At 52.7% G+C, this 23,061-nt stretch overlaps 1 protein-coding gene across 2 annotated transcripts; it reads right to left on the bottom strand.

The window, feature by feature from the left end:
• Nucleotides 1-8,313: 8,313 nt before the first annotated feature.
• On the bottom strand, nt 8,314-15,146 carry GAL (galanin and GMAP prepropeptide). 2 transcript variants are annotated; one of them, XM_023186357.1, is made up of 6 exons: nt 14,887-15,146; nt 14,611-14,691; nt 13,991-14,045; nt 11,493-11,579; nt 10,349-10,426; nt 8,314-8,560 (listed from the first exon to the last, which is right to left on the bottom strand). In XM_023186357.1, exons 2-6 carry the CDS (start codon nt 14,689-14,691, stop codon nt 8,490-8,492), a joined length of 372 nt encoding a protein of 123 aa, XP_023042125.1. In that variant the 5' UTR covers nt 14,887-15,146; the 3' UTR covers nt 8,314-8,489. The 2 variants fall into 2 exon arrangements, with proteins under 2 accessions (XP_023042125.1, XP_023042124.1); XM_023186356.1 differs by lacking the exon at nt 14,887-15,146 and having other exon boundaries at nt 14,611-14,839.
• Nucleotides 15,147-23,061: the final 7,915 nt, after the last annotated feature.

Here is a 23,061-nt window from a genome sequence, read left to right as displayed (position 1 = left end):
CTCAAAGTGCTGAGATTACAGGCATGAACCACCACTCCCAGCCTGTTTTTTTTTTTTCCCCCGTTTTTCCATTCAGCATGATTCTCTGGAGACTCATCCAATTTGCTATATGTATCAACAACTCATTTCTGGCTGAGTGTGACCGACCACTCACGCCTGTAATCCCAGGGCTTCCAGGGGCCAAGTCAGGAGCCTGGCAACAGAGTAAGACCCTCTCTCTAAAAAATCAACAACAACAACAAAACAAAAAGCCACACAATTTATTCTTTTTTATTGCTGAGTAGTAGTCCATGGTGTAGATGTACCACAGTTTAACCATTTACCCATTGAAGGACATATGGGTGGTTTCCAGTTTGAGGCTCTTACGAATAAAGTTACTATGAACATTTGTGTACAGGCTTATGTATAAAGCTAAGTCGTCATTCCTTGTAATAAATACCCAGGAGTGCAATTGGTGGGTGGTATGGTAGTTGCATATTTATTTTTATTTTTTAAATTCAATTGTCTTGAAATTTGTGTGGGCACATAGTGGGTATATATATTTATGGGGTCCATGAGATGTTTGGATACAGGCATGAGGTGGGAAATCAGTACGTCCTAGGGAATGGGGTATCCATCCCACAAACATTCTTTGAGTTACGAACAATCCAATTCCACTTGTTAAGTCATCTATAGTCACCTTATTGTGCTATCAAATAGTAGGTCTTGTTCATTCTTTCTGGTTTTGGTACGCATTAACCAAGTTGCATATTTAGTTTTTAAAGAAACTGCCAAAATGTTTTCCACACGCACTGTACCATTTTCCTTTTCCACAAGCAACACATGAGCAACACACTTTCTCTGCATTTTTGCCAGCATTTAATGCTGTCACTAGTTTTTTCTTTTAGTCCTTCCCACAGGCGGTTAGCAACACCTCATTGTGGATTTAGTGTGCATTTCCCTGATGACCAATGATGTTAACATAATTTCATGTGCTTATTTTCCATGTATATCTCCTCTCCGGTGAAATCTCTGTTTATGCATTTGCCAATTTTTAATTTGACTTTTTTCTTTTCTTTTTTTTTTTTCTTTACAGTCTAGTTTTCAGAGTTTTTTTGTTTTTTTGTTTGTTTGTTTTTTGTGTTTTTTTTTTTTTTTTTTTTTTTTTGCTTTTTTTGGGACAGAGTCTCGCTCTGTCGCCCAGGCTGGAGTGCAGTGATGCAATGTGATCTCGGCTCACTGCAACCTCCACCTCCCGGGTCCAAGCGATTCTCCCGTCTCTGCCTCTCGAGTAGCTGGGATTACAGGCGCCACCACCACGCCCGGCTAATTTTTGTGTTTTTAATGGAGAAGTCTAATATATCTTTATATATAACTTTTGTGGATCATGCTTTTGGTGTCAGGTCTGAGAACTCTTTACTTGCCACAGACCCCACGGATCTTCTAAAAGTTTATAGTTTTACATTTTGCATTTAAATCTATCATCCATTTTGAGTTAATTTTAAGAATGAGGTGTGAAGCCAGGTGCAGTGTTGCATGACTATAGTTCCAGCTACTCAGGAGGCTGAGGCAGAAGGATTCCTTGAGCCTAGAAGTTTGAGTCCAGCCTGGGCAACATAGTGAGATCCCATCTCTAAAATTAAAAAAACAATGCATGAGGTTTAGGTCACAATTCTTCTTCAACTTGGATTTCATTTTGTGCCTATGGATACTCAATTGCTTCAGCACCATTTGTTGAAAAGGCTATCCTTTCATCATCGATTTCTCTTGTGCCGTTGTCAAAAACCGATAAATGGATTTGGGTGGGTTTATTTCTGGATTCTGTGTTCAGTTCTGTTGATCTATGTATCTATACACACAGTCTTGTCTTTTTTTTTTTTTTTTTTTTGAGACGGAGTCTCGCTCTGTCACCCAGGCTGGAGTGCTGTGGCCGGATCTCAGTTCACTGCAAGCTCCGCCTCCCGGGTTCACGCCATTCTCCTGCCTCAGCCTCCCAAGTAGCTGGGACTACAGGCACCCACCACCACGCCCGGCTAATTTTTTGTGGTTTTAGTAGAGACGGGGTTTCACCGGATTAGCCAGGATGGTCTCGATCTCCTGACCTCATGATCCGCCCGTCTCGGCCTCCCAAAGTGCTGGGATTACAGGCTTGAGCCACCGCGCCTGGCCCACACAGTCTCGATTATTATAGCTTTTAACTCAAGTAGACTCTTCTTACTTTATTTTTCTTTTTCAGAAGGTTGCTTTAGCTGTTCTAGTTTCTTTGCCTCTCCATATAAATTTTAGAATAAGCTTACCTATTTCTTCAAAAAATCTTGCTGGGATTTGGTAGGAGTTGTGTTAAATCTGTATATGAACTTAGAGAAAACTGACCTCTTTACTGTGTTGAGTCTTTCAATCCATGAACATGAACATGGTATATCTCTACATTTATTTAAAACTCCTTTGGTTTCTTTCATCAGTGTTGTATAGTTTTTAGTATATAATAATATGTTTTATTATATTTACATATTTACACGTAAGTTTTTTGTTTTTGTTTTTGTTTTTTTGAGACAGTGTTGCTCTGTCGCCCAGGCTGGAGTACAATGGTGCGATCTGTAATCCCAGCTACTTAGTAGGCTGAGGCAGGAGAATCACTTGAACCCAAGTGGTGAAGGTTGCAGTGAGCCAAGATCGTGCTGGTGCACTCCAGCCTAGGCAGCAGAGTGAGACTCTGTCTCAAAACAAACAAACAAACAAACAAACAAAACCAAATTCACAGGTTCCTTCCTCTGCCCCCTACATTCTGCTATTTAGTCTGTACACTGGAATTTCTATTTTGGTTATTGTATTTTTTAGTTCTAAAAGTTCCATTTGGTTCTTCTTTATAGTTTTTGTTTCTTTGCTGAAACTTTGTATTTTTATTTATTTAAAGTATGTTTGAAATAGTTTGTTGAAGCATTCTTTTTTATGACAGCTGCTTTGAAATCTTTGTCAGATAACTAATACTCACTATGTCACTATTGACATCTGTTGATGGTCTTTTATCAGTCGGTTTGAGATCTTCTGGATTCTTGCTATGGTGAGTGATCTTTGATTGAAACCTGCGCTTTTTGGGTGCTATGGTGTGAAACTCTGGATCTTATTTGAACCTTCTCTTTTCACTGGCTTGTTCTGATATTGCCCTGGCAGGGGAAAGGCTAGGGGTGCCACCTCATTACTGCCCGGTGGGGACAGAAGTCCAGGCTTCCCACTCGATCTCCATTGACACCTGGGCATGGGTGGGCTGCTCCTCATTATTGCTGGGCAGGAGTGGGAGCTCCAGCTCCCCACTAATACTTCCCTTGCTGGGAGGGGTAGGAGCGCCTTCTTACTGCACCCCTCCACATGGTCTCTGCTGACACCACAGGAAAAGGGAGTGGCCTTGTCACACTGGGAGGTGGCAAAAGTGCTGACTCTCCACTAGCCATCCTCTGACACCACCCCAATGCATGGAGAGAAGAATGCCTGTTACTGTGGGGGAGGAGGGTTACGGAATCCAGGCTCCCAGGTGGTCTCTGCTGACACTGTAGTGGGGGGTCTTAATACCGCCAGGGATGCGGTGGTTGAGGGGGATGAAGTCCTGGTTCTTTACTTGGCACCCTACAAGTTTCCCCTGGTTGGGGTTTGGGCCACCTTGTCACAGCCTTAAGAGGAAGTCCAGGCTCCCCACCCAACCTTGGCTGGCCTGGTGAAGCCACAGTGTTTGCTGGGCTGTTTGTCTGGAGTAGAGTGGTCATTATCTACAATTCTCTGTCTTACCAGGCTTCCCTTTCCTGGTCCTTTATCTAGAGAGGGCAGCTTTTGTTGGGGCTTTTGTGGTCTGTGCCCGTTGGCATTTCTAGGATGCTGGCTCCTTCAGCCCAAGTCTAGGACATGTGAGGCAAAAAGAAAACCCAAGGAACTCACCACGGGCTGAAGTTCCTAGCTGGTCTGCCTCTTGCTTGGGCTTTCAGAGTCTTCTTATGTTTGCTTTATATATGGTGTTCAGGGTTTTTAATTGTACTTAGCAAAAGGACAAAGGAAAATTCTACTTCTACTCCATCTCCTGGAAGCAGACATCACTGATCATTTTTTTTTAAGTTATATCAGAGACTGTCAAGTTTTCTGTTTCTAGAGCCATCTTAGTTTTTATCATGATAACACAGGATAAAATCCTATAAACCAAAAAGTATCAAGACAGATCTCAATCAAGGTAGAGTTTTATTTTGTCAAGTTAAGGACCATGGCTCGTGACACAGCCTTAGGAGGTCCTAAGAATATATGCCCAAGGTGGCTGAGTTACAGCTTGGTTTTATATGTTCTATGGAGACAGAAGTTACAGGCAAAGACATAAATCAATACATATAAGGTATACATTGGTTTGACCCAGAAAGGTGGAGCATCTCAATGAGTGGGGTAGGGTGGGGAGCTTGTAGGTCGTAGGTGGATTCAAATGTTTCGTAATTGGCAATTGGTTGAAAGAGTTAAGCCCTTCTGAAGAGTTGAAGTCAACTTGAATTAAGGGAAGGTAGATGGAGGTGGGAGAGGGTGGTTGTGGAAGGCAAGGTTCTTGTTATGTAGATGAAACCTCCAGGTAGCAGACTTCAGAGAGAATAGACATTCAGGTGAATGTCTCTTACCAGACCTTAGAAAGGTGTCAGACTAGGAAGGAGATTCTCTACAGAATGCAAATTTCCCCCACAAGAGTCAGCTTTGCAGGGCCATTTCGGAATATGTCAAAGAAATATACGTGGGACTAAATTTCTTTCATTTCCTTCAGGGCTTGTTATCTGTCATGTGATGCTATACCAGAGTCAGGCTGGAATTTGGTATCTTATTGCTGAAAAGAGGCTGATTTGTCAGTCTCAAGATCTCTGTTGTAATGTGAATGCTGGTCCCTGGTCAGCTGTGTCTAAACTCCATGGGGAAGAGGCATATTGAGCACGTCTGGCCCCTCCCTTCCCGTCATGACCTAATTTTTTTAGGCTTCTTTGGGGTCCCCTTGGTCAAGACAGGGATCCATTCAGTCAGTTAGGGAGCTTAGAATTTTATTGTAGGCTTACAATCCTGACTCCAAACTATACAATAATCCCTTTTTTTGCATTGAAATAAAGTTTCCTGGGCCATATGTTAGAAAATGATCAGCTGTAAATTCTTTGGCGTTAGGGTTTCCTTATCCCCGTAAGACTCTCTCTTCTCTCCTGTTTTTTAATAATTAAATTTTTTTTAATTCTTTTTATACAGACAGGGTCTCACCATGTTGCCCAGGCTGGTCTCCCAAAGTGCTGGGATTACAGGCGTGAGCCACCGTGCCCTGCCTCTCTTTCCTCCTGCCTCCAGGGACCTCCTGAATGCAGGCCTCTTCCTCACACTGGCCCACCACTCACCTGCCTCTACCACGCCAGGCGCCCTCAGGCAGCATCACCCTGGCATCTGCTCTGCTCCTGGTTAGATAGAGCAAGTGGGAGGTGGACGGGCTTTCATGCTGATCAGCTTTTATGATGGAGACAGCCACCTCCTCCAAGGTGCACAGCCTCAGCACTCTCCACCTCTCCATTAGGCATCTTGGTGTTTCTCAGGCCTGTCCATAAATTCTTTACTTCCCAAGGTGGCTGGAGAACACCTTCCCTTGAAAAGACTGCTGTTGTTAGCAACAGATTGATCCAGGATGGCTGCAGCCAGCTCTAACCACGTTCTCTCTGGGAAGTAAAGACGTCACCTCTGTAGCCTTGTCCATCACAGCAAATGGCACTACAGCCACTCCTGGCCCCTCACCTCCTTTCCCTCACCTTCTGGCTGCCACCTGCCCCACTCCGTTTATACCTAAAAGGAAGGTAAGGTTTAGAGAAGGAGGTAGATGATGCCGCAGGGGGAGAGTCCGGGAGCTTTGTGCTGCTGACCCTGGGGCCCGCATCCCTGCATGGAGGCTGCACACCTGCACGGAGGCTGGGCTCCTTGGCCCTTCGTGAACACTGCTCAGGAGGCTCCTGTGAGCCACGTGCAGTGTGGAGAGCCCAGCACTCAGGGCAGCGTCGTTAATCTAATTCCTTCAGGCACTTCTTTCTCACGGTGTAGTGAGGAGAGAGACATCTGCAAACAGTGACAGGCATGCTGATTAGGGTGGCACTGCACATGCTGGGGGCGGAGGAGCGGGAAGGGCACTCTGGACAAGGGAACCCTGGAGCAGAATCCCATGGGATGCTTAGGAGTCCCCAAGCCTTGGGAGGGACGTGTGCAAAGGCCTTAGGTGCGCGAGGCCAGGCCGCAGTCGTGGGGTCTGCAGCACTGAGTGCAGGAGACTGGGGGCCGGCTGAGGCAGAGACGGTGTCCATGGCCACTGGGTTTGGGGACAAAGGCTACAGGAAGACCAGACAGTACAGGCTGCACACTGTGGGCTGGAGCCCAGTGGCTGAGGTGTGGTCCCCAGACATACCCGCTCCTCTGCCTCCTCCATGCCAGGAGCTCCCTAGGCCTTGGGAGGACGTGGGCACAGCCCTCTAGTGAGCAGCAGCAGTGGCAGGACGCTTGCCTGGGGGCCCAGCTCCAGCCCACCCAGCCCTCCTGGCTCCAACACCCTGGGGAGGGCCCTGGCCACTGCCTTAGGACAGGGCCTGGAGGAGTTCTGATGCCTGCCCAAGTTGGAGAACTAAAGAGATTGTAAAAACGTGGAAGAGGATAAATGCGGATGGTGAACAGGGAGTGAGGGGTGGGCCCAGGTGTTTAGCCCACCAGGTGGGTGGCATCACTAGCTCCGGGCTGGGAGTGGTCTGAAGAGCCAAGGCCACCGAGTGTCACCGTTGAGCCTGCAGGAGCAGGAGGGAGCCGGGGTGGAGCTGGGGACCTGAGCTGGGAAGCCGAGCCAGGGAGCTGAGCCGGGGCACAGCTGACTGGGTGGGGGGGTCACCAAGCAGGGAGAGGGGTGCTGGGGCTCTGTGCCCCTTGAAACAGGTATTAGGCAGCGAACTGCCAATGGGGGAAACTGGGAAGCCGCCTCCCACTCCCACTGCACAGCCGGCTCCGGCAAGTCCAGAAAGGCCTGTGTCCCACCTCCCACATGGCGCAGTCTCGCTCTGTCGCCCAGGCTGGAGCGTGGTCTCCGCTCACTGCAGCCTCCGCCTCCGTGGAGCAAAAGATTCTCCAACCTCCGCCTCCCGAGTAGCTGGGATTACAAGCGTGCACACCATGCCCGGTTGATTTCTGTATTTTTAGTAGAGATGGGGTTTCACCATGTTGGCCAAGCTGGTCACAAACTCCTGACCTCAAGTGATCTGCCCACCTCAGCCTCCCAAAGTGCTGGGATTACAGGCATGAGCCGCCGCGCCCGGCCGCCTGCCTTCTTTTTGAAGCTTCTGGGTGATTTGTTTTTCTAAGACCACCAGAGTGGGCACAAAAGAACCAGCGAGTAGGCAAGGCTAAAAGCAAAACTGCAAATTTATTCTTTGGTCATCTAGCTTCAGGGACCAGAGCTGGGGGGAGGGTGGAGTTTCTAATACAGTCCCGACAAGAGTGGGGGCTGAGAAAGCCCGCCCCGGGCGCATCTGCTGGGAGCGACTTTTCTAGGAATGGAAGGGCAATAGGCGGGGCACGGGCATGTCGGGGGAGGAGGGGCGCTCCGCAGGTGCCACCAGGTAAATCTTGGTCTCCTCGGATTGACATCACCTGGTGCATGCCTGATTAATCTGCACCTTCCCGGGGGTCAGCTGCATTCTCGCACACACGGGAAGAGTTGGTGGTGAAGAAGAATCCGGAAGTGCACCATCCTGCCTCCGTTCGTCCAAACACTGGGATGATCTTTTTATCTCTGCTCAAAAGACTCAGTCTCTGTCATGTTAGGAGGCATTCCCACACGCCTTTCTTCACACAGCACTATCTCAGCACACACCTCCTGCCCTTGCCTTTCTACCTGCCCGCCCGTCTCTCCTCTCCTACCTGGCTCCTGGCCCTCCCACCCGGCCGACCCGTCTCTTCTCAGCCCTGACCACCTCCACGAGCACCACGCAACTCACCCATCTGTTTAAGGTTGTCGTAGTCTTTTTAATTCCCATCTCCCTAAAATATCAGCTCCACGAGGGCAGGGGTTTTGTCTGTTTTGTGTTTTTGTTCATCTCAGAAACAGACTTACCTTCATAATTACATTTGACTCAGCTTAATATTGAGATAACTTTATGTCCCCTGGACATGCAATAAGAGGTGGTGTCTCAGATGCTCTTGACGGTAGAATGTGGGTTTAAAAATTCATGTCTAATCCATGATTATGATCAAGCTTTATCTTTTAGAACCCATGGGTGGCGCTGGTGATGAGACAGAGGTGTGGAAGAAAAAGACAATTGCAAGTAATTGCTATTCTTTATTTTGTCACTCAAAATAAAATAATTACCAAAAAAAATTATTAAATTGTGACAACACAACATCAAGGCAAAGAGAACAGGAAGAGCCGACTCTGTGTAAATTGGCCTAAGATTATCCCTCATCTTAAGGTTTGACTTTAGATTGCAACGCCCAGGAGGCTCTCAGGACCACTCGATGTCTTCTGAGGAGGCTGCAGCGGGGAGATCCGGGAGGCGGTCGAAGGCCCCAGCCTCTGCAGAGGGAACAGCCACAACTGAGCAGCAACTTCTTAATACGCACACAAGAGAATTACGACCACGACACATGCTACAGGAAGCGGCGTGTGGTCGTCCTCTGTAAAGAGTCTTACCGGATTAAACCCAGAATTAGGGACAACACTGTATTTCTCACTTTGTAATGATTTAACTCCCACAGTTAGTAAGCATTTAAAACTGTCAGACTTTTAAATTTAGGCTTTAAAGAGGTATACTTCCTATCTGAGTCATGAGAGTTGGTCTCTCCTAAGGAAAGAGTTTCCATGTTACAAAATTAAAAACAAATGAGAAAGAAATCTGGCAGAGTCCATCTGCCCCTTGTAGGCAAAGTCACCCCAGCTTTTCTCCCAGAGGCTCCCCTGGGCTCCCACAGAGGGAACTTGGTGACTCGGTTTTGAGATTTCTAACGAACCCCGTCTTTTCCGAGACCTTCTCCGGCAGTCTCCCTCCCCCGCTCCCCTCCCCTCACCCCTCTTCCCTCCCCCCGTTGCCACCTAAAGAGGAGCCCCATAATACTGCAAATGAAAACCATCCTGATCCCAAATGAAACCAAGGACCAGCCTTGATTTTCCAAACTGGACAAAACTGTGATGTGCAACTGAAGGTCTCCACTGGAGAGGCTAAGCGGTCCATGCCTCCTCCCCACCACCTCCTCCTTAGAAACCCTCAGAGCACCGGGGCCGCTTTCCGGCTCCCTCCACTGCTGCAGTAGGACCTGTGTGGTTATCTGATCAAGGCCAGATGCCCATCGTGGAATGAATGCCAAGCAGAGTGTGTTCGAGGTATCCTCATCCCCAGTGTTTGCAGAAGACACTGGAAGCCAGGATCAGAACCTTTCCAGTTAGATTTCAAGGCAGCCTGCCTGGCAGAAGGGCTGCATAGGAAAACACTCCAAACTAAGATATGGGCTCCTATTAATTTCCCATGCTTAGAAAATATGGTTTAGGGCTGGCACAGTGGCTCACGCCTGTAATCCCAGCACTTTGGGAGACTGAGGTAGACAGATTACTTGAGGCCAGGAGTTCAAGACCAGCCTGGCCAACATGATGAACCCCCACTTCTACTAAAAATTAAAAAATTAGCCAGACATAATGGTGTGACCTGTTGTACCAGCTACTTGGGAGGCTGAGGCACGAGAATCACTGGAGCCCAGGCGGCAGCGGCTGCAGTGAGCTGAGATTGCACCACTGCACTCGAGCCTGGGCGACAGAGTGATACGAAGGAAGGAAGGAAGGAAGGAAGGAAGGAAGGAAGGGAGGAAGGGAGGGAGGGAGGGAGGGAGGGAAAGAAAGAGAAAGAGGGAAGGATGGAAGGAAGGGGAAAAGGAAAAGAAAGAAAGAAGAAAGAAAAGAGAAAAGACAGAGAAAGAAAGAAAAAAGAAAAGAGAAAAGAAGGTCTAGGACGGCTCACAGAGAACCTGGCCTACAGTAGACCTGTGCCCTGAAAGGTCCAGCAGTTGTCACCATGTGAATAGACAGGGTTCCAGCAGAGTGAGCTGCACCCTGAGGCCCACCCTCTTCCTGGGAGCAGCGCTGGCCCGATGGCCGTCCACAGACGGTGGAATGCCCCTGCCACAATCCCAGCCCTCTGGAACTAGCTCTAGTGTCACATGCTCTGTCATCCTGATGCACAGCCAAACAGGACTTTGTATTTAGATAAATATTCGGCTGCTTCCCAGGGAAATTCTATGGGCTCTCTTCTCGATGGGCCTTTTATGTTTCCAGTGTGCTAAGAGATGAATGTGAAGTTGGTGATATTTCACGTACCTTTGAGATGCAAGAAAGACAGAAACTCAATGATCGTGCGCATGATATTGTTCTCAGGCATGGACCTGTCAAAGCTTCCTGGAAAAGAGAAAAGATCAACATTCACGACTTGTGCAGAGGGTGCTTCTCTGTCTCAGGTCATCCCCCTCCCTACAGAGGAGCTGGACGCTGCAAGGTCAATGATCTGATCCCAGCAGCCTGAGGCCTGGCTGTGCTTTCCAAGGCCCTTGTTCAATGTGAGGGAGAGGGGAGAGATCCAGGTCAAGGCCTCGCTTTTCTTTTCTTTCTTTTTTTTTTTTTTTGAGACGGAGTCTCACTCTATTGCCCAGACTGGAGTGCAGTGACGCGATCTCAGCTCACTGCAAGCTCCGCTTCCCGGGTTCACGCCATTCTCCTGCCTCAGCCTCCCGAGTAGCTGGGACTACAGGTGCCCGCCACCTCGTCTGGCTAATTTTTTGTAGTTTTAGTAGAGACGGGGTTTCACCGTGTTAGCCAGGATAGTCTTGATCTGCTGACCTCATGATCCGCCCACCTCAGCCTCCCAAAGTGCTGGGATTACAAGCGTGAGCCACCGCGCCCAGCCTTTTTTTTTTTTTTTTTTAATTGAGATGGAGTCTGACTCTGTTGCCTAGGCTAGAATGCAGCGTTGCTATCTCAGCTCATGGCAACCTCCGCCTCCCATGTTCAAGTGATTCTCGTGCCTCAGCCTCCCAAGTAGCTGGGACTATAGGCACCCACCACCACACCCGGCTAATTTTTATATTTTTAGTAGAGCCAGGGTTTTGCCATGTTGGCTAGGCTGATCTTGAACTCCCGACCTCAGGTGATCACCTGCCTCGGCCTCCCAAAGTGCTGGGATTATGGGTGTGAGCCACCGCGCCCAGCCCCACTCTTCTGGAGGCCCTGGTGCCTGGGCAGCCCCCCAGTCTAGAAGGACTCCTTGCTGTCTCGGGTTTGCAGATTGTGTTTGCAGCTGCTGACAGGTGTGGCGAGGCCACATCCTCTTAAGTCATGGCCAGGCTTGGGCTGCAGCTGCGGGCAGATGGGCGGCAGGTGCCCCGACACCCACAGCTGTCCCCCTCTGCATGCACCTGGAAGCTGGTGGAAGTGAGGCGCCCGGAGCCCGGGATAGGAGTCCTCTCACCTGGTTTCACGTCGTCTTGGGGCTGCAGCTCCCGCTTGCTGGTGAGGCCATTCTTGTCACTGAATGACCTGTGGTTGCCAACGGCATCTGTTTGCAGATCAGAGAGGAAAGCCTCTGGGTGTGACTGTCATGCACCCCTTCCCCACCCCCAAAGAAGGACCCAGGGCTGCCTGTAGCCAACACACACACACAACTTGACTGTGAAATAGAGCCCAGGGACAGACCCCAGAGAAGAGGGGACGATTCTTCACCAAGCTGAGGTAAGAGCTTGGCCGCCTGCACCAAGGCCAAAGGGAATGTGAGGGTTTGCACAGGAGGGGTGGGAGAAAGGGAGGTGTCTCTCCTGACGGGCAGGAGAGGCCGGGAATCTGCCCTGTTGCAGGGGTTGTGCCCGGGTCCAGAGGAGCTGACATCTGAGCTGGCACTGAGCTGGCATCAAGCTGGGTGCCTCCCCGGCAGACAACAGGGGCTGGATCCTCATGTCCCTGAAAGCATGGGGGCCACTGAAGAGTTTAAGTTGTGACTGAATCCGATTTTTATTTTCACTCTGGCAGCTGTGTGCAAGATGGATTGGAGCCAGGGAGACAGAAGGAGAGAGACAAAGGGAGCGAGAGGGTCACAGAGGGAGAAAGAGAGGATGGGAGGGGAAGAAAAGGAGGTGCGGGGGCGTGTGTGCGTTCGTGTGTGTGTGTGTGTCTGTGTTTTGTGGTGCGAAAATGGGTGAACTGTGACTGCAAGCAAAGAGATCCTAGAAGTCCAGGGAAGAAACATGACAGCTGTAAACCAACGGGCGGGGGGTGAGGGGAAGGGCTGCATTCGGGGCTGTGCAGGAAAGGAAATGGAAATGAGAGATGGGGAGGAGGGTGAGGACGCCTCCGCGTTTCCAGCTGGTTGGCCTGGGTGGACCGTGCCATCTACAAGACTAGACAAAGGAAAATTAACTCCTATTTCCAGAGATGCCGTTCTTGGTGCTAAATTTATAGAGGAACCGTAGGTCGCCCCATCTCACTGATGAACCTTCAGCCACGGCCACACTGAGTTCAGCAGCAGCTGGTGAAAAACATTGTTTTTGCTGCATTTTCTCGCTGACCCTAGAAATCAGAGGCACACTGTTAAGTATTTTGACAAACAACTGGTCTAGCTACAGCTGAACCAGGCCATAAAATTGATGGCAAAAATGCGCTTGTTTTCTAATTAGGGTTCAAACTCTTCTTGACAAATAGATTTTCAATATTCCAAAGCAACACAGATAAATGTTCTTGTTGACCAGTTCCTCCTTTGTTTGGGCCCGTAGCACACAAAGTTGAGCTGCCCTCTGAGAGGCAGAGCTCAGGGTTGCAAAGGGTTGAGGAGATCAGCCTCAGGCAGGTCAGGCCGCTCCACGGGCAGGGAGAGGATGAGAGTGCCCTGCAGAGAGACCAGGAGGCCCTGCGGCGAACAGCCTGGTCCGCCCCGCACGCTGCCTCAGGCAGCTCTGTCATCCCCGTGTCTGTTTCTTAAAACCTGACTCTGGGGGTCCTCCGAGCGACCCTGATGAACAAGTGTCTGCCGGAAGAGGAAGCTGTATTCGACTCTGGGACTGAGAACTAAGGCAGCTTTCCTTGGCATGGGGAGAAGCGCCTGAGGCCCTGCTGTGCTTTCCAAGGCCCTTGGAAAGGGCCTCCTCATTTGCTGCTCTGGCGGGGCTCAGATAGGCCCTGCATGCTGTTTGCATCCTTCCTCTGGCAGAAGGCAATACAGGAGGCAATACAGGTGGATGGGAGGGGAGGAGGGGAAGGTGAGTTACAGAAGGGAGCCAAGGCCTCCTCTTGTCCCCTCCTTTGGAGGAAAGTCTGAAGGCATTGCTGCACAGACCACTGATGTGGAGAAAGTAGAGGCCTGGGGCACGGGGGGGGGGGGACACATGGGGAGGTGTCAGCCTGCAGCGTCCTATCTAGGGCTACGGCTCACCTCAGGCAGCACGGGACACCGCTGACACAGGTGACAACAACAGGACAGGGAGAAGGAGAGGGAGGGGACACAGGCTTGGGCAGTCGGGGTCACCTGAACCTCGTTTTGCGGACAGCCTGTCCGGGCTGCCTTCAGGCGATCTGGCAATTCCCGGGTGGAGCTTGGAGAAGGGAAGAGGGAGGCAAGACTTGGGGTCCGCTGACCTAGGGTGCTCTGCAAGCCAAGTTGAGTGTTTGGGGAGACCGGGGGCCTGGGGAGAGGCCCCGAACAGGGCCTCTAAGGACTGCAATGCGGGAAAACGGAGGAGAGCTTGAGCAAAGCCCAGGGTAGGAATCTCACACGGGGACAGGGCGGCAGAGCCGGGGTAGGAGAAGCTTCTGGAAAGAACCGTGCACAGATCAAGTGTGCAGACCAATGGAGACGGGCAATGAGGTCAAGAGGGAGGCCGGAAGGTCTGCCCAGCCGCAGGCGGAGGGGCAGGAGCCAGGGTTCAAAGCGAGGGGGCAGGTGCGGTCAGGAGAGGGGAGGCCATGCTGTCGGTCACTTACGTGGGCCCAGCAGGTAGCCCGCGCTGTTCAGGGTCCAGCCTCGTTTTTCCTTGGCCTTGAGGGGAGAAAAGGGGGTCAGATGCCAGGGCTGTGCCTGGAGCCGATGCTGAATGGGTGCACCCAGGCTTTCCAGCACGGCAGAGGACTTAGAACAATGCACGTGCTTTTGGATAGACAGGGAAATTGCAAGTTTACCCCTAAGTAAGCTATATTTGACATACAGGAGATACTTCACCTGCGGGTCGCAGCTCGCGCATTCTCAGCGCACTGCACCCGCTTTAAGTGACTCTGAGGCCACGCCGGTGGCTCCTCGCCCTCTGTTCTAACTAAGCCCTGCGGAACCGGCGAGCTTCTCGCTTTCCCGTTGCCCTGACCCGAAGCGCAGCGCTCTCCCGGCGGCCTGGTTATAGCCCAGGGCTGTTGAACTCGGAGAAGCGCGCGGGGGAATCCCAGGGAGCTCCGGACCCTTCTCGCGACGCCCGTGGCCAGGACAGCGCCCGCACAAGCCTTTCTACCACTGTCTCCGAGGGCAGGGCGGAGGCCGCCTCCTCCAGGAAGCCCTCCACGCCCGGCCGGCTCTAATGCCCGCTTCGCCCGGAGGAGACGCGCCCCGCACTTACCGGCGACCAGAGCCCCGCAGAGGCAGAAAGGACCGCGGCGAGGAGGAGGGAGGCGAGCAGGAGGGCGCTGCCTCGGGCCATCTGGAAGGTAAGGACAGGGCGGGAGGGTCGCAACCCGGAGTGGGCTGCGCCCCGAGGCATGGGGTGCCGGGAGGCTGCAGGGAGGAGCAGAGGCGGCGGCCGGGCCGGGCCGGGGCCCCTGGCGGAATCGTTCCCGGGCGGAGGAGAGCGGAAGGGGAGGCCTCCCGGGGGGCGGGGTCGGCCCGGCGCCAGTACCTTGAGCTGCGGCTGCGCCCTGGGCGGGGGCGTCGGGGTCCCGGGCGGCGGCGGGTCTGGGCTGCGGGTCCCGGCGGCGGGTCCTGGCGTCGGGCCGGGTCGAGTGGGCTCTGGCTGCCTGGGGCGCTCACCGCATGGCGCGGCCGGCGGCAGGGGCGGGAGGCGCGGGCCGGGTCCCTCCACGTGTCCGCCGCCCGGGGTGGCCGCTGCTGCAGCCGCCGCTGCTATTTATGCGGCGCGCCCCGGAGCCGCGTCACGGGCTCAGCGCCTGCCTCCCGCGCCCTCCCCGAGCCCCAAGGGGGGCGGGAGTGACCGGAGCTCGGGTCCCCTGGGCCATCACAGGCGGGAGCGGCGGACAGCCCCCCTCATCCCGCGGGAGAGACTCCCCAGATCCGCAGAGAGAACCCCAAACCCGGCGGAAGCGACCCCAACCCCGAAAGACAGAGCCCCATCGCCCCGCATGAGAGCCCCGAGCCCCGCGGCCCAGGTCACGCTGCGGTGGAGAGCGCCAACCCCCACTGCTCCCCCCGGGGTCCTAGCCCCAGAGCAAGCCTGACGACCCCCCACAACGTCCCGTGCCTGGGGTCTCCCTGCAGCTTCTCCTCCCAGCCCCCACCGCTGCAAGAGCCGGGTGAACTCTGCGGCACTGGACACCCCAGAGGGTAACCGGCAGGGACATCCCTCAGTCCGAGCCAGCCCCAGCTGGGAGGTCCTAGGGCACCCGGGGAATGGCGGGCAACACCTGGCCCTGCGCCCTGGCTGGCTTGTGCTGGGGCTAGAGCGAAGGCTCCGGCCTCGAGAGCCGTCAGTGGTAGGGAGGACAGGCGTTCCCGGCTCCCTGTGCTCAGCGACCTCCCTCCTGTTTTGCTAAAAGGGGAATGTGGGTCTCAGGGGCTGCTTGGCCACCCCAGTGTGGGAGCTGCGGGACCGTCCTACATCCACAGGCATCAGCTCAGAGGCTCAGCCTCAGCGCCTCCCCTGGCTCCCTGGTCCAGTTGCAAGAGTGAGCTTTGAGCAGGTCCAGCCATTGGGCAACTGGTTGGGTCCAGAGGGAGATCAGCCCAGACTTCCAGAGGCCGCCAAGGGTTGGGAGGTGGGCAGAGCAGCAGCAAGAGGCTGTCCTTGTGCCCAAGTCAAAGAAATCCCACAGGGACAAGGCCCTCATTGGCTCCTCCGTGAACCCTTCCTGAGCTGGGGCCAAGTCCAGAAACAGCCCAGCAAAGAAGCCAGGCCCAGGCTGTTCCTTCACCCTGTTCACAGGCATCAGGGGAGGTACAAGTGTGGCACCTCGGGGCTTCTGAAGAGTACGGGGGTCATCTGCTGAAAACTCGCCTGGCCTCCCCTACCACCGGCCAGACACCACCCAAGTCCTCAAAAGCGGCGGCTGTGTTAGGATCTCCCCACTCACTGGGCTCAATATCAGATGGGTTCATGTCAGGCGGGGCCTTGGGATCCACAGGGCACAGGACAAATGATCATGACAGTGTCGTCTTACGTGTCCTCTACACTTTAGTCTTGGCACGTGGCTGGGGAAAGGTAACTGGGCTTTCAAGAGCTCTGGTGAAGGCTGCTGAGAAGGCGCAGGGCTGCAGCCTGCTGGCTGAGTGTCTGCTGTGGCTTGTGGGAGGAAGAGGAGGAGACAGACTCTGGCAGACAGTGGTGAGGGGTGGGGACACAGTTTGACTTCTGGTCATCCCTATTTCCCGCAGCCTGGGGAGAGGAGAGTCAGGCACAGGAGGCCCTAACCAGGACTCAGAGTCTGATTTCGGAGCCCACAGTAAACCCTGAAGTGGTTTCCTGCCGAGGCTGGGGGCGTGGGAGAGGGTGAGTCGCCATGGCAGTCTGTTCCAGCCGTGGGCAGAAAGACAGCTGAGAGGTGGAGGAGCAGAGGGCAGGTCCCTGTGACTCTGCAGAGCAGTGACGATGACATCCTCTCATGCCCCATGTCCTTGTATCTAGATGACATCAGGGAGTGGGCAGGAGCTGGCCTCATGGGTGCCTCTTGGCTACCTGAGAAATACTGCAACCTTTGACCCCCGGTGGTAGTGCGAGCCCTGCTACCATCCCAGATCTCTTTCTTGCTTTCTGCTGAGAACAAAGCCAGCCCAGTGCGTAGCACGTCTTAGTCAATTCCAACCTTCTCCTTTCTTCCATGTTAGGTCCCCTTCCAAATCCTGCCAGAGCTTGGCTACACTTATTTTCTCTATTTACTTTGTCACAGAGGTTCTTAGTCTGTTTAAAAGAGCAGAAACTCTAAACCTAAACCCTTGAGATGGATTCAAACAGAGACTCAAAGTTCATCCCTTAGTTGTGGGCTGAAATTTGAGGTACATTAAACTTTCAGGTGTCTTCATTTGGGCCTGCGTACCCTTTTTGCTTCCTTTTTTGCTTTCTAAGAAACTTCAGGCTGGGCGCAGTGGCTCACGCCTATAATCCCAGCACTTTGGGAAGCCAAGGTGAGTGGATAGATCACTTGAGCCCAGGAGCTCAAGATCAGCTGGGGCAACATAACAAGACCTCATCTCTACTAAAAATAAATAAATAAATAAATAAATAAATAAATAAATAAATAAATATTTTTAAAAAATCAGACGAGCATGGTGGCACGCACCTGTAGTCCCAGCTACTCAGCTCAGGAGGCGAGGTGGGAGGATCACCTGAGCCCAGAAGGTAGAGGCTACAGTGAGCCACAATGAAGCCCGCACGCCAGCATAGGCAACAGAGCAAGACGAAAAGGAGAGGAGGGGAGGGGAGGGGAGGGGAGGGGAGGGGAGGGGAGGGAACGGAAGAAGGGGGGGGGGGAGGAGAAGGAGGAGGAGGAGAAAAGAAGAAGGAAGGAAAGTGAGGAAAGAGAAAGGAAAGAAAGAAAAAGAAATTTCAGGGTAGGTTATCTGGTAAGAGCCTCCTTATTAAAAAGACATGAAGCAACTGGAAGCAAATCTTCACATGTATTTTGAATTCATTTAAGAAAGTTCCACTGACTAATTAGACACATGTATTCAAAATAAATATGCCCATGCCTGCTTCCTCCAGGTTCCTAAGTTCTTTTGCCACTTGGGATGACACCCACAGTCTTGCTTCCCACTTCGTCTGGGTGAGTGGGTCTCTGTATAAACCCTGGCTGGGACTCTGGCCCGGAAGTGTGGTGACCATGGGAAGGCTACAGACAAGCAAGGCGGTGGCCTGAAGGTATGCTGGGGTTTCCTGAGGTCGGCAGATTCCTTTGGACAAATGAGGCCAGCACACCTGGGATGACAGACACCTGCCTCCCGGCACAAGCTGTGCTGGAACCACAGCCAGTGTGTTAATGGCTCTTTGCTCAGTAACGACCCAATGGCAGTCATTGTCAACCTGTCATCTTGAAGACAGCCCAGTGTGCGGCAGACAAAGTGGGTCACCATTAGAGTAATGGAAATCAAGCAGAAAGCCTAATGTCCCCCACTGCCTTCGAGCCAGCCCATCCTCCTTAGAAGCCCTGTCCACCGCCAGGAAAAACCACCCTGAAGCTGAGAACTCAAGCAAGGGTCAAGGGTCACCTGGGCCATGCCCACTGCATGGGAGCTCAACCGTGCATTCCCTGGCAGTGGAGCTGCAGCGGCGAAATCAGCAGCAGGGTCCCTGTGCTCGTGGAGTTAGACCCTCACAGAGACCCAGTACAGTTGGCCGTCTGGATCTGTGGGTTCCCTGGCTGCGGGTTCAACCCACTGTGGACTGGGTCCTTGCAGATAGGCCCAGGACGGGTTTGTCTGTACTGAACACTACAGACTTTTTTCCTCGTCATTATTTCCTAAACAATACGGTATAACAACCATTTATGTAGCACTTACATTATACTCAGTATTATAAGTAATCTAGAGATGATTTAAAGCGTATGGGAGGCCAGGCGCGGTGGCTCATGCCTGTAATCACACTTTGGGAGGCCGAGGCGGGCAGATCACTTGAGGTCAGAAGTTCGAGAACAGCCTGGCCAACATGCCAAAACCCTGTCTCTACTACATATACAAAAACGTAGCCAGAGGCGGTGGCAGACGCCTGTAATACCAGCTACTCCGGACGCTGAGGCAGGAGAATCACTTGCAAACCTGAACCCGGGAGGCAGAGGTTGCAGTGAGCCGAGATGGCACCACTGCACTCCAGCGTCTGGGCGACAGAGTGAGACTCCATCTCAAAAATAAAATAAAATAAAAAACAAAGCATATGGGAAGATGTGCGTAGGTAATATGCAAATACTATGCCATTTTATATAAGGGACTTGAGCATCCACAGATTTTGGTATTTGCGTGGCCAGGGGTTTCCTGGAACATGGAGGGCCGACTGTATGCAACACATGGTTATCGTACAAATAACCACCCCATTGTTGTGGGAAGGAGATGCATGGATTAAGGGAGCTGAACCTGACAGGTGAGCGGGGCTGACCAGGTGCAGAATGAGGCCCAGCACCCTCCAGGTGGAGGGGGTTACACAGGTATGCCCCCTTTTTGGTCCTTTTCCAAAACTTCCTTCTTCCTGCTGCCTGGAGTACGGATGTGAAGGCTGGAGGTGGGCAACCAATTTGGACCATGAGGTGATGGCTTCAGGTGACACAGCAAGGCCAAGGGAGCCTGGGTCCCAGTGACCCTGAGCCTGGTGCCTGGGCTACACAATTCCAAGTTTGTTTCACAACAGAGGGGAAGAAGCATCTCTCTTCTTTAAACCAATGGCCCGTAGGGGTTTTCCATCACATGCGGTTGGAATTGTTCCAATCAGTTTCACGCTGGTCAACAAATGTTCGATGAATGAATGAACAAATAAAAACATGTGAGAGGGTACGCCACCTCCACCACTGCTGAGGAGCTCATGCTGCAAGATGGGCTCATAAAAGGGAGGGGTTTGCACGATAACGTGACGAACGATATACCACCTACCAGTCCCGTGACGACCTCATTACTACTCAAGAAATAAGGAAATGGCTCAATGACCTAAAATTGGCTTTTCTTTGACCCTGCAAATGTCTGTGTCCCCGACTCCCCCATTCCCTGATGTCCACGCCACCCAGCCCCACTCCAGTAACACAGCAGTCATGAAAAAAGACCCAAGAGTCGCTCCCTTAAATAAAATTAGTAGCTGGCAAAGGATCTGGCTAAAGTGAAAGTTCTATCAATGGATAGAATTATACCATTCTATGAATGAGTTTTTAGTATATGTATTGAATTATTCGATAGAACCTTGTTAAATGGGTTCATTATACAGATGAAGATTTGTTCCATTCACAGAAACAATTGAGTGCTTTTACTAAGGGGTTAAGGTAGTAGAAACTGGAGTTTCAAGTGCAAGCTGAGAAGGGAGAAAAGGAGGAAGAACAAGTTTTGGAGGTTTGAGGACACTGAGTAACAGAATTTCATCTTTAAAGCAGCCTTCCGGAAGATTCCTCCTGCATGCATCTTGCTGTCCAGAGTCATGCCCGGCCACAACGGAGGCTTGGAAACAGGGTCCTTTATTATGGATGGTGTTGAGCTCAGTGGGGTTCTGGAGCTAAAGGAGGAGGGGGACATGGGATGTTGGTGTAGGCCGGTACAGGTTCTGCCGCAGGCAGGGTCCTATGTCCGTGTGTTTTCATGGTTGTAAATTTTGGTAAAAAGTGAAAGTAAGCCATAACCACAGCCGGTTAAGACCTGTCTCTCAGCACATCACTTCCTCAGCTTCCCCTCATACAGCGTGGTGTTGGAAAGGCCGCAGGCACTTCTGGGCTCTTTAAGGGAAGGTTAGATTGGGGATGCATTTAGTTCTGGATCATGGGGGGTGTATTTATAGCCACCTATATATACATAGGGTGTATTGATCTCACTTGCACAGACAGTTGAGGTGCTGCTTCCCGTCTACTGTGGGAATAGTTCTAGGAGTGCCCCACTGCCCACGCACCCACTCCCCAGCACTGGAACGTGTGCTGTGTGGCACGCAGCCTGCAGCGCTGGTGGCACAGTCCCTCGTGGAAAGCTGTCGTCTCCCAGAGAGATGGGCTTGAAACAAGCCTGGGGTCACTAGGAGAATTTGGAGAGCTGCATCTTTGAAAGGTGTTCAGTTAGCTTTCTATTAGTGGACACCCTCTACCAGCGTCTTGGGAGCCACCGTGGCCTCTCAGGAAGCCCCCGCAACCTCCCACCCCAGACGCAGTTCCACGCAAGCTCAACACTCCCCTCCAATTCCAGGGCGAGTGGAGGAGGACGTTGCTTTTGACGTCTTGCTTTGCTCAGCTCACAAGTCCTGGGCTCTTTTGCTGGATCCATCCTTGTCTGCAGTGTGGCACTCTCGCCTCCCTAAACCCACCACCTGCATCTTCTTTCTCCTACAGACCACCCCCGGCCCACTCCTTCACTGCCCTGGGCTCTGTGCCAGGGAAGCCTCTCCTTCCCCGCCCCCAGCCCCGCCCCCCACCACGCAGCCTCCCCTCCCGCTCCTTGGTGAACTCACCCCATGGGAGGCGGGCTTCCTCAGGGCCCTCCTTGCTGGTCAGAGGCAGGGTCACAGCCAGGAGTATGTGAATCCACCTGTGCCCTGGGTGACTCATCCAGCTGGGGTTTTTCTGGGCAGCTCAGCCTGGAGGAAGAGGGGCTGCTAATGGCCTCGCCAGAGGCTGACACCTGCAGTTGGGAGGGGTGCGGGCGGGAAGTTGGTGACTCAGCGGCAGGCCCTGGACAGCTGCCCCTGTTTCCTGGCCCTGAGTCACGCTCATCAGCAGCACCCAGGGCCATATGGGAACCCGCCTGGCTACCAGGATGTGGGTGTGCAGGAGGACAGGTGGCTGGGGGCCACAAGGAGGGGCAGTGGGAAGTGACAGGGGCGCTTCCACCTGGGGGCCTGAGCTGCACAGGGAATGCTCTGACCTGCTTCTCAGAGACCCAAAATACTTTTTTTGTTTGTTTGTTTTTTGAGAAACAGTCTGGCTCTGTTGCCCAGATTGGAGTGCAGTGGCACAACCTCGGCTCACTGCAACCTCTGCCTCCCGGGTTCAAGCAATTCTGCCTCAGCCTCCCGAGTAGCTGGAATTACAGGCACCTGCCACCACGCCCAGCTAATTTTTGTGTTTTCAGTAGAGACGGAGTTTCACCATGTTGGCCAGGCTGGTCTTGAACTCCTGACCTCAGGTGATCCACCCACCTCAGCCTCCCAAAGTGCTGGGATTACAGGCATGAGCCACTGTGCCCAGCCCCAAAATACTTTAAAGGACTAAAAGTGATGAGTATTTAAAAACCTCTTGGTGGAGTCCAATCCAGCCCCCATGCCAGGTGTGACTGGCCAGCTCTCCAGGTGCGCCCCTCACATCCCTGTGGCTGCCCACCCCTCCCTCCGAGGGCGTCCACCGTCAGACTTCTCACAGCAGCGACTCACTGGGCCTGCTTCTAAACGTTCAGTGATGGGCTTGCAGTGTTTCTGGTTAGTGTCTGCTTCCTCTCTCCCCGTTTTGTCTGGGGTCGTCCTGTCTGTTGCTTCCTGTCGCTGTAAATCCAGAACCAGGCGCATTTTGGCAGCTGACCCCACGGATGGAGTCGGCCGCCATTCTGAGCTGCCGCTTCCTAGCTCTCAGAGGGTGACAGCATCGCCCCATTTGTCTCCAACTTATCGGGCTCGGTGGACAGTGGTTGAATCCCATCAGTTAGGAGGCACCAGACGCACAGGTCGTGGCTCGGCGTCACTGGGAGGGAAGAGGTGTTGGGAAGAGCTAAGGCTCTTCCAGATCAGTCCACTCGCTGTGCGGTACCGACCATGTCCTCCTGGAAGGAGGGGCCCCTGCGGAGGGTCACCTGCCAGGCTCCCTGGCGCTGACCAGCAGCCCCACCTCCGGGAAGCTCACCAGCTGGTGGTGATTTTGGACGTGGGCTGACAGGAGACATTTCTTCCCCACACGGTCCCCCAGCCCAGGTGAGTCAGGTCGGATGGAATCAGCCTTTGCTCATCCTCAGACCCAGCAGAGAAAATCACGCAGAGACCTGAGATGCCCAGGCTCCACTCTGGCCTCAGCACTCGCAGCTGTGCGGCCTTGAGCCTGCGCTAAGCTCCACTACCGCGCCTTGAACTACCCCACAGGGTCTCTATAGAAACTAAATGAGGCGGGGACAGCTCAGCCAGCACAGGGCTTTAAGGGGCCACCCTCTGCACTCCATCCTGAGCAACAGAGCAAGACTCTGTCTCAAACAAACA

The sequence above is a fragment of the Piliocolobus tephrosceles genome, chromosome 13, assembly GCF_002776525.5.
Source record: "Piliocolobus tephrosceles isolate RC106 chromosome 13, ASM277652v3, whole genome shotgun sequence".
NCBI classification, from domain to species: domain Eukaryota; kingdom Metazoa; phylum Chordata; class Mammalia; order Primates; family Cercopithecidae; genus Piliocolobus; species Piliocolobus tephrosceles.
This window is presented reverse-complemented; position numbering and strand designations above follow the sequence as displayed.

Coding starts and splice junctions, on each gene's coding strand:
- GAL (XM_023186356.1), bottom strand. CDS start 14,751: ATGCCTCGGGGCGCAGCCCACTCCGGGTTGCGACCCTCCCGCCCTGTC. Junction 11,580..13,990: donor GGGCTACCTGCTGGGCCCAC/GTAAGTGACCGA, acceptor ATCTGCAAACAG/ATGCCGTTGGCAACCACAGG. Junction 10,427..11,492: donor CCAAGACGACGTGAAACCAG/GTGAGAGGACTC, acceptor TCTCTTTTCCAG/GAAGCTTTGACAGGTCCATG.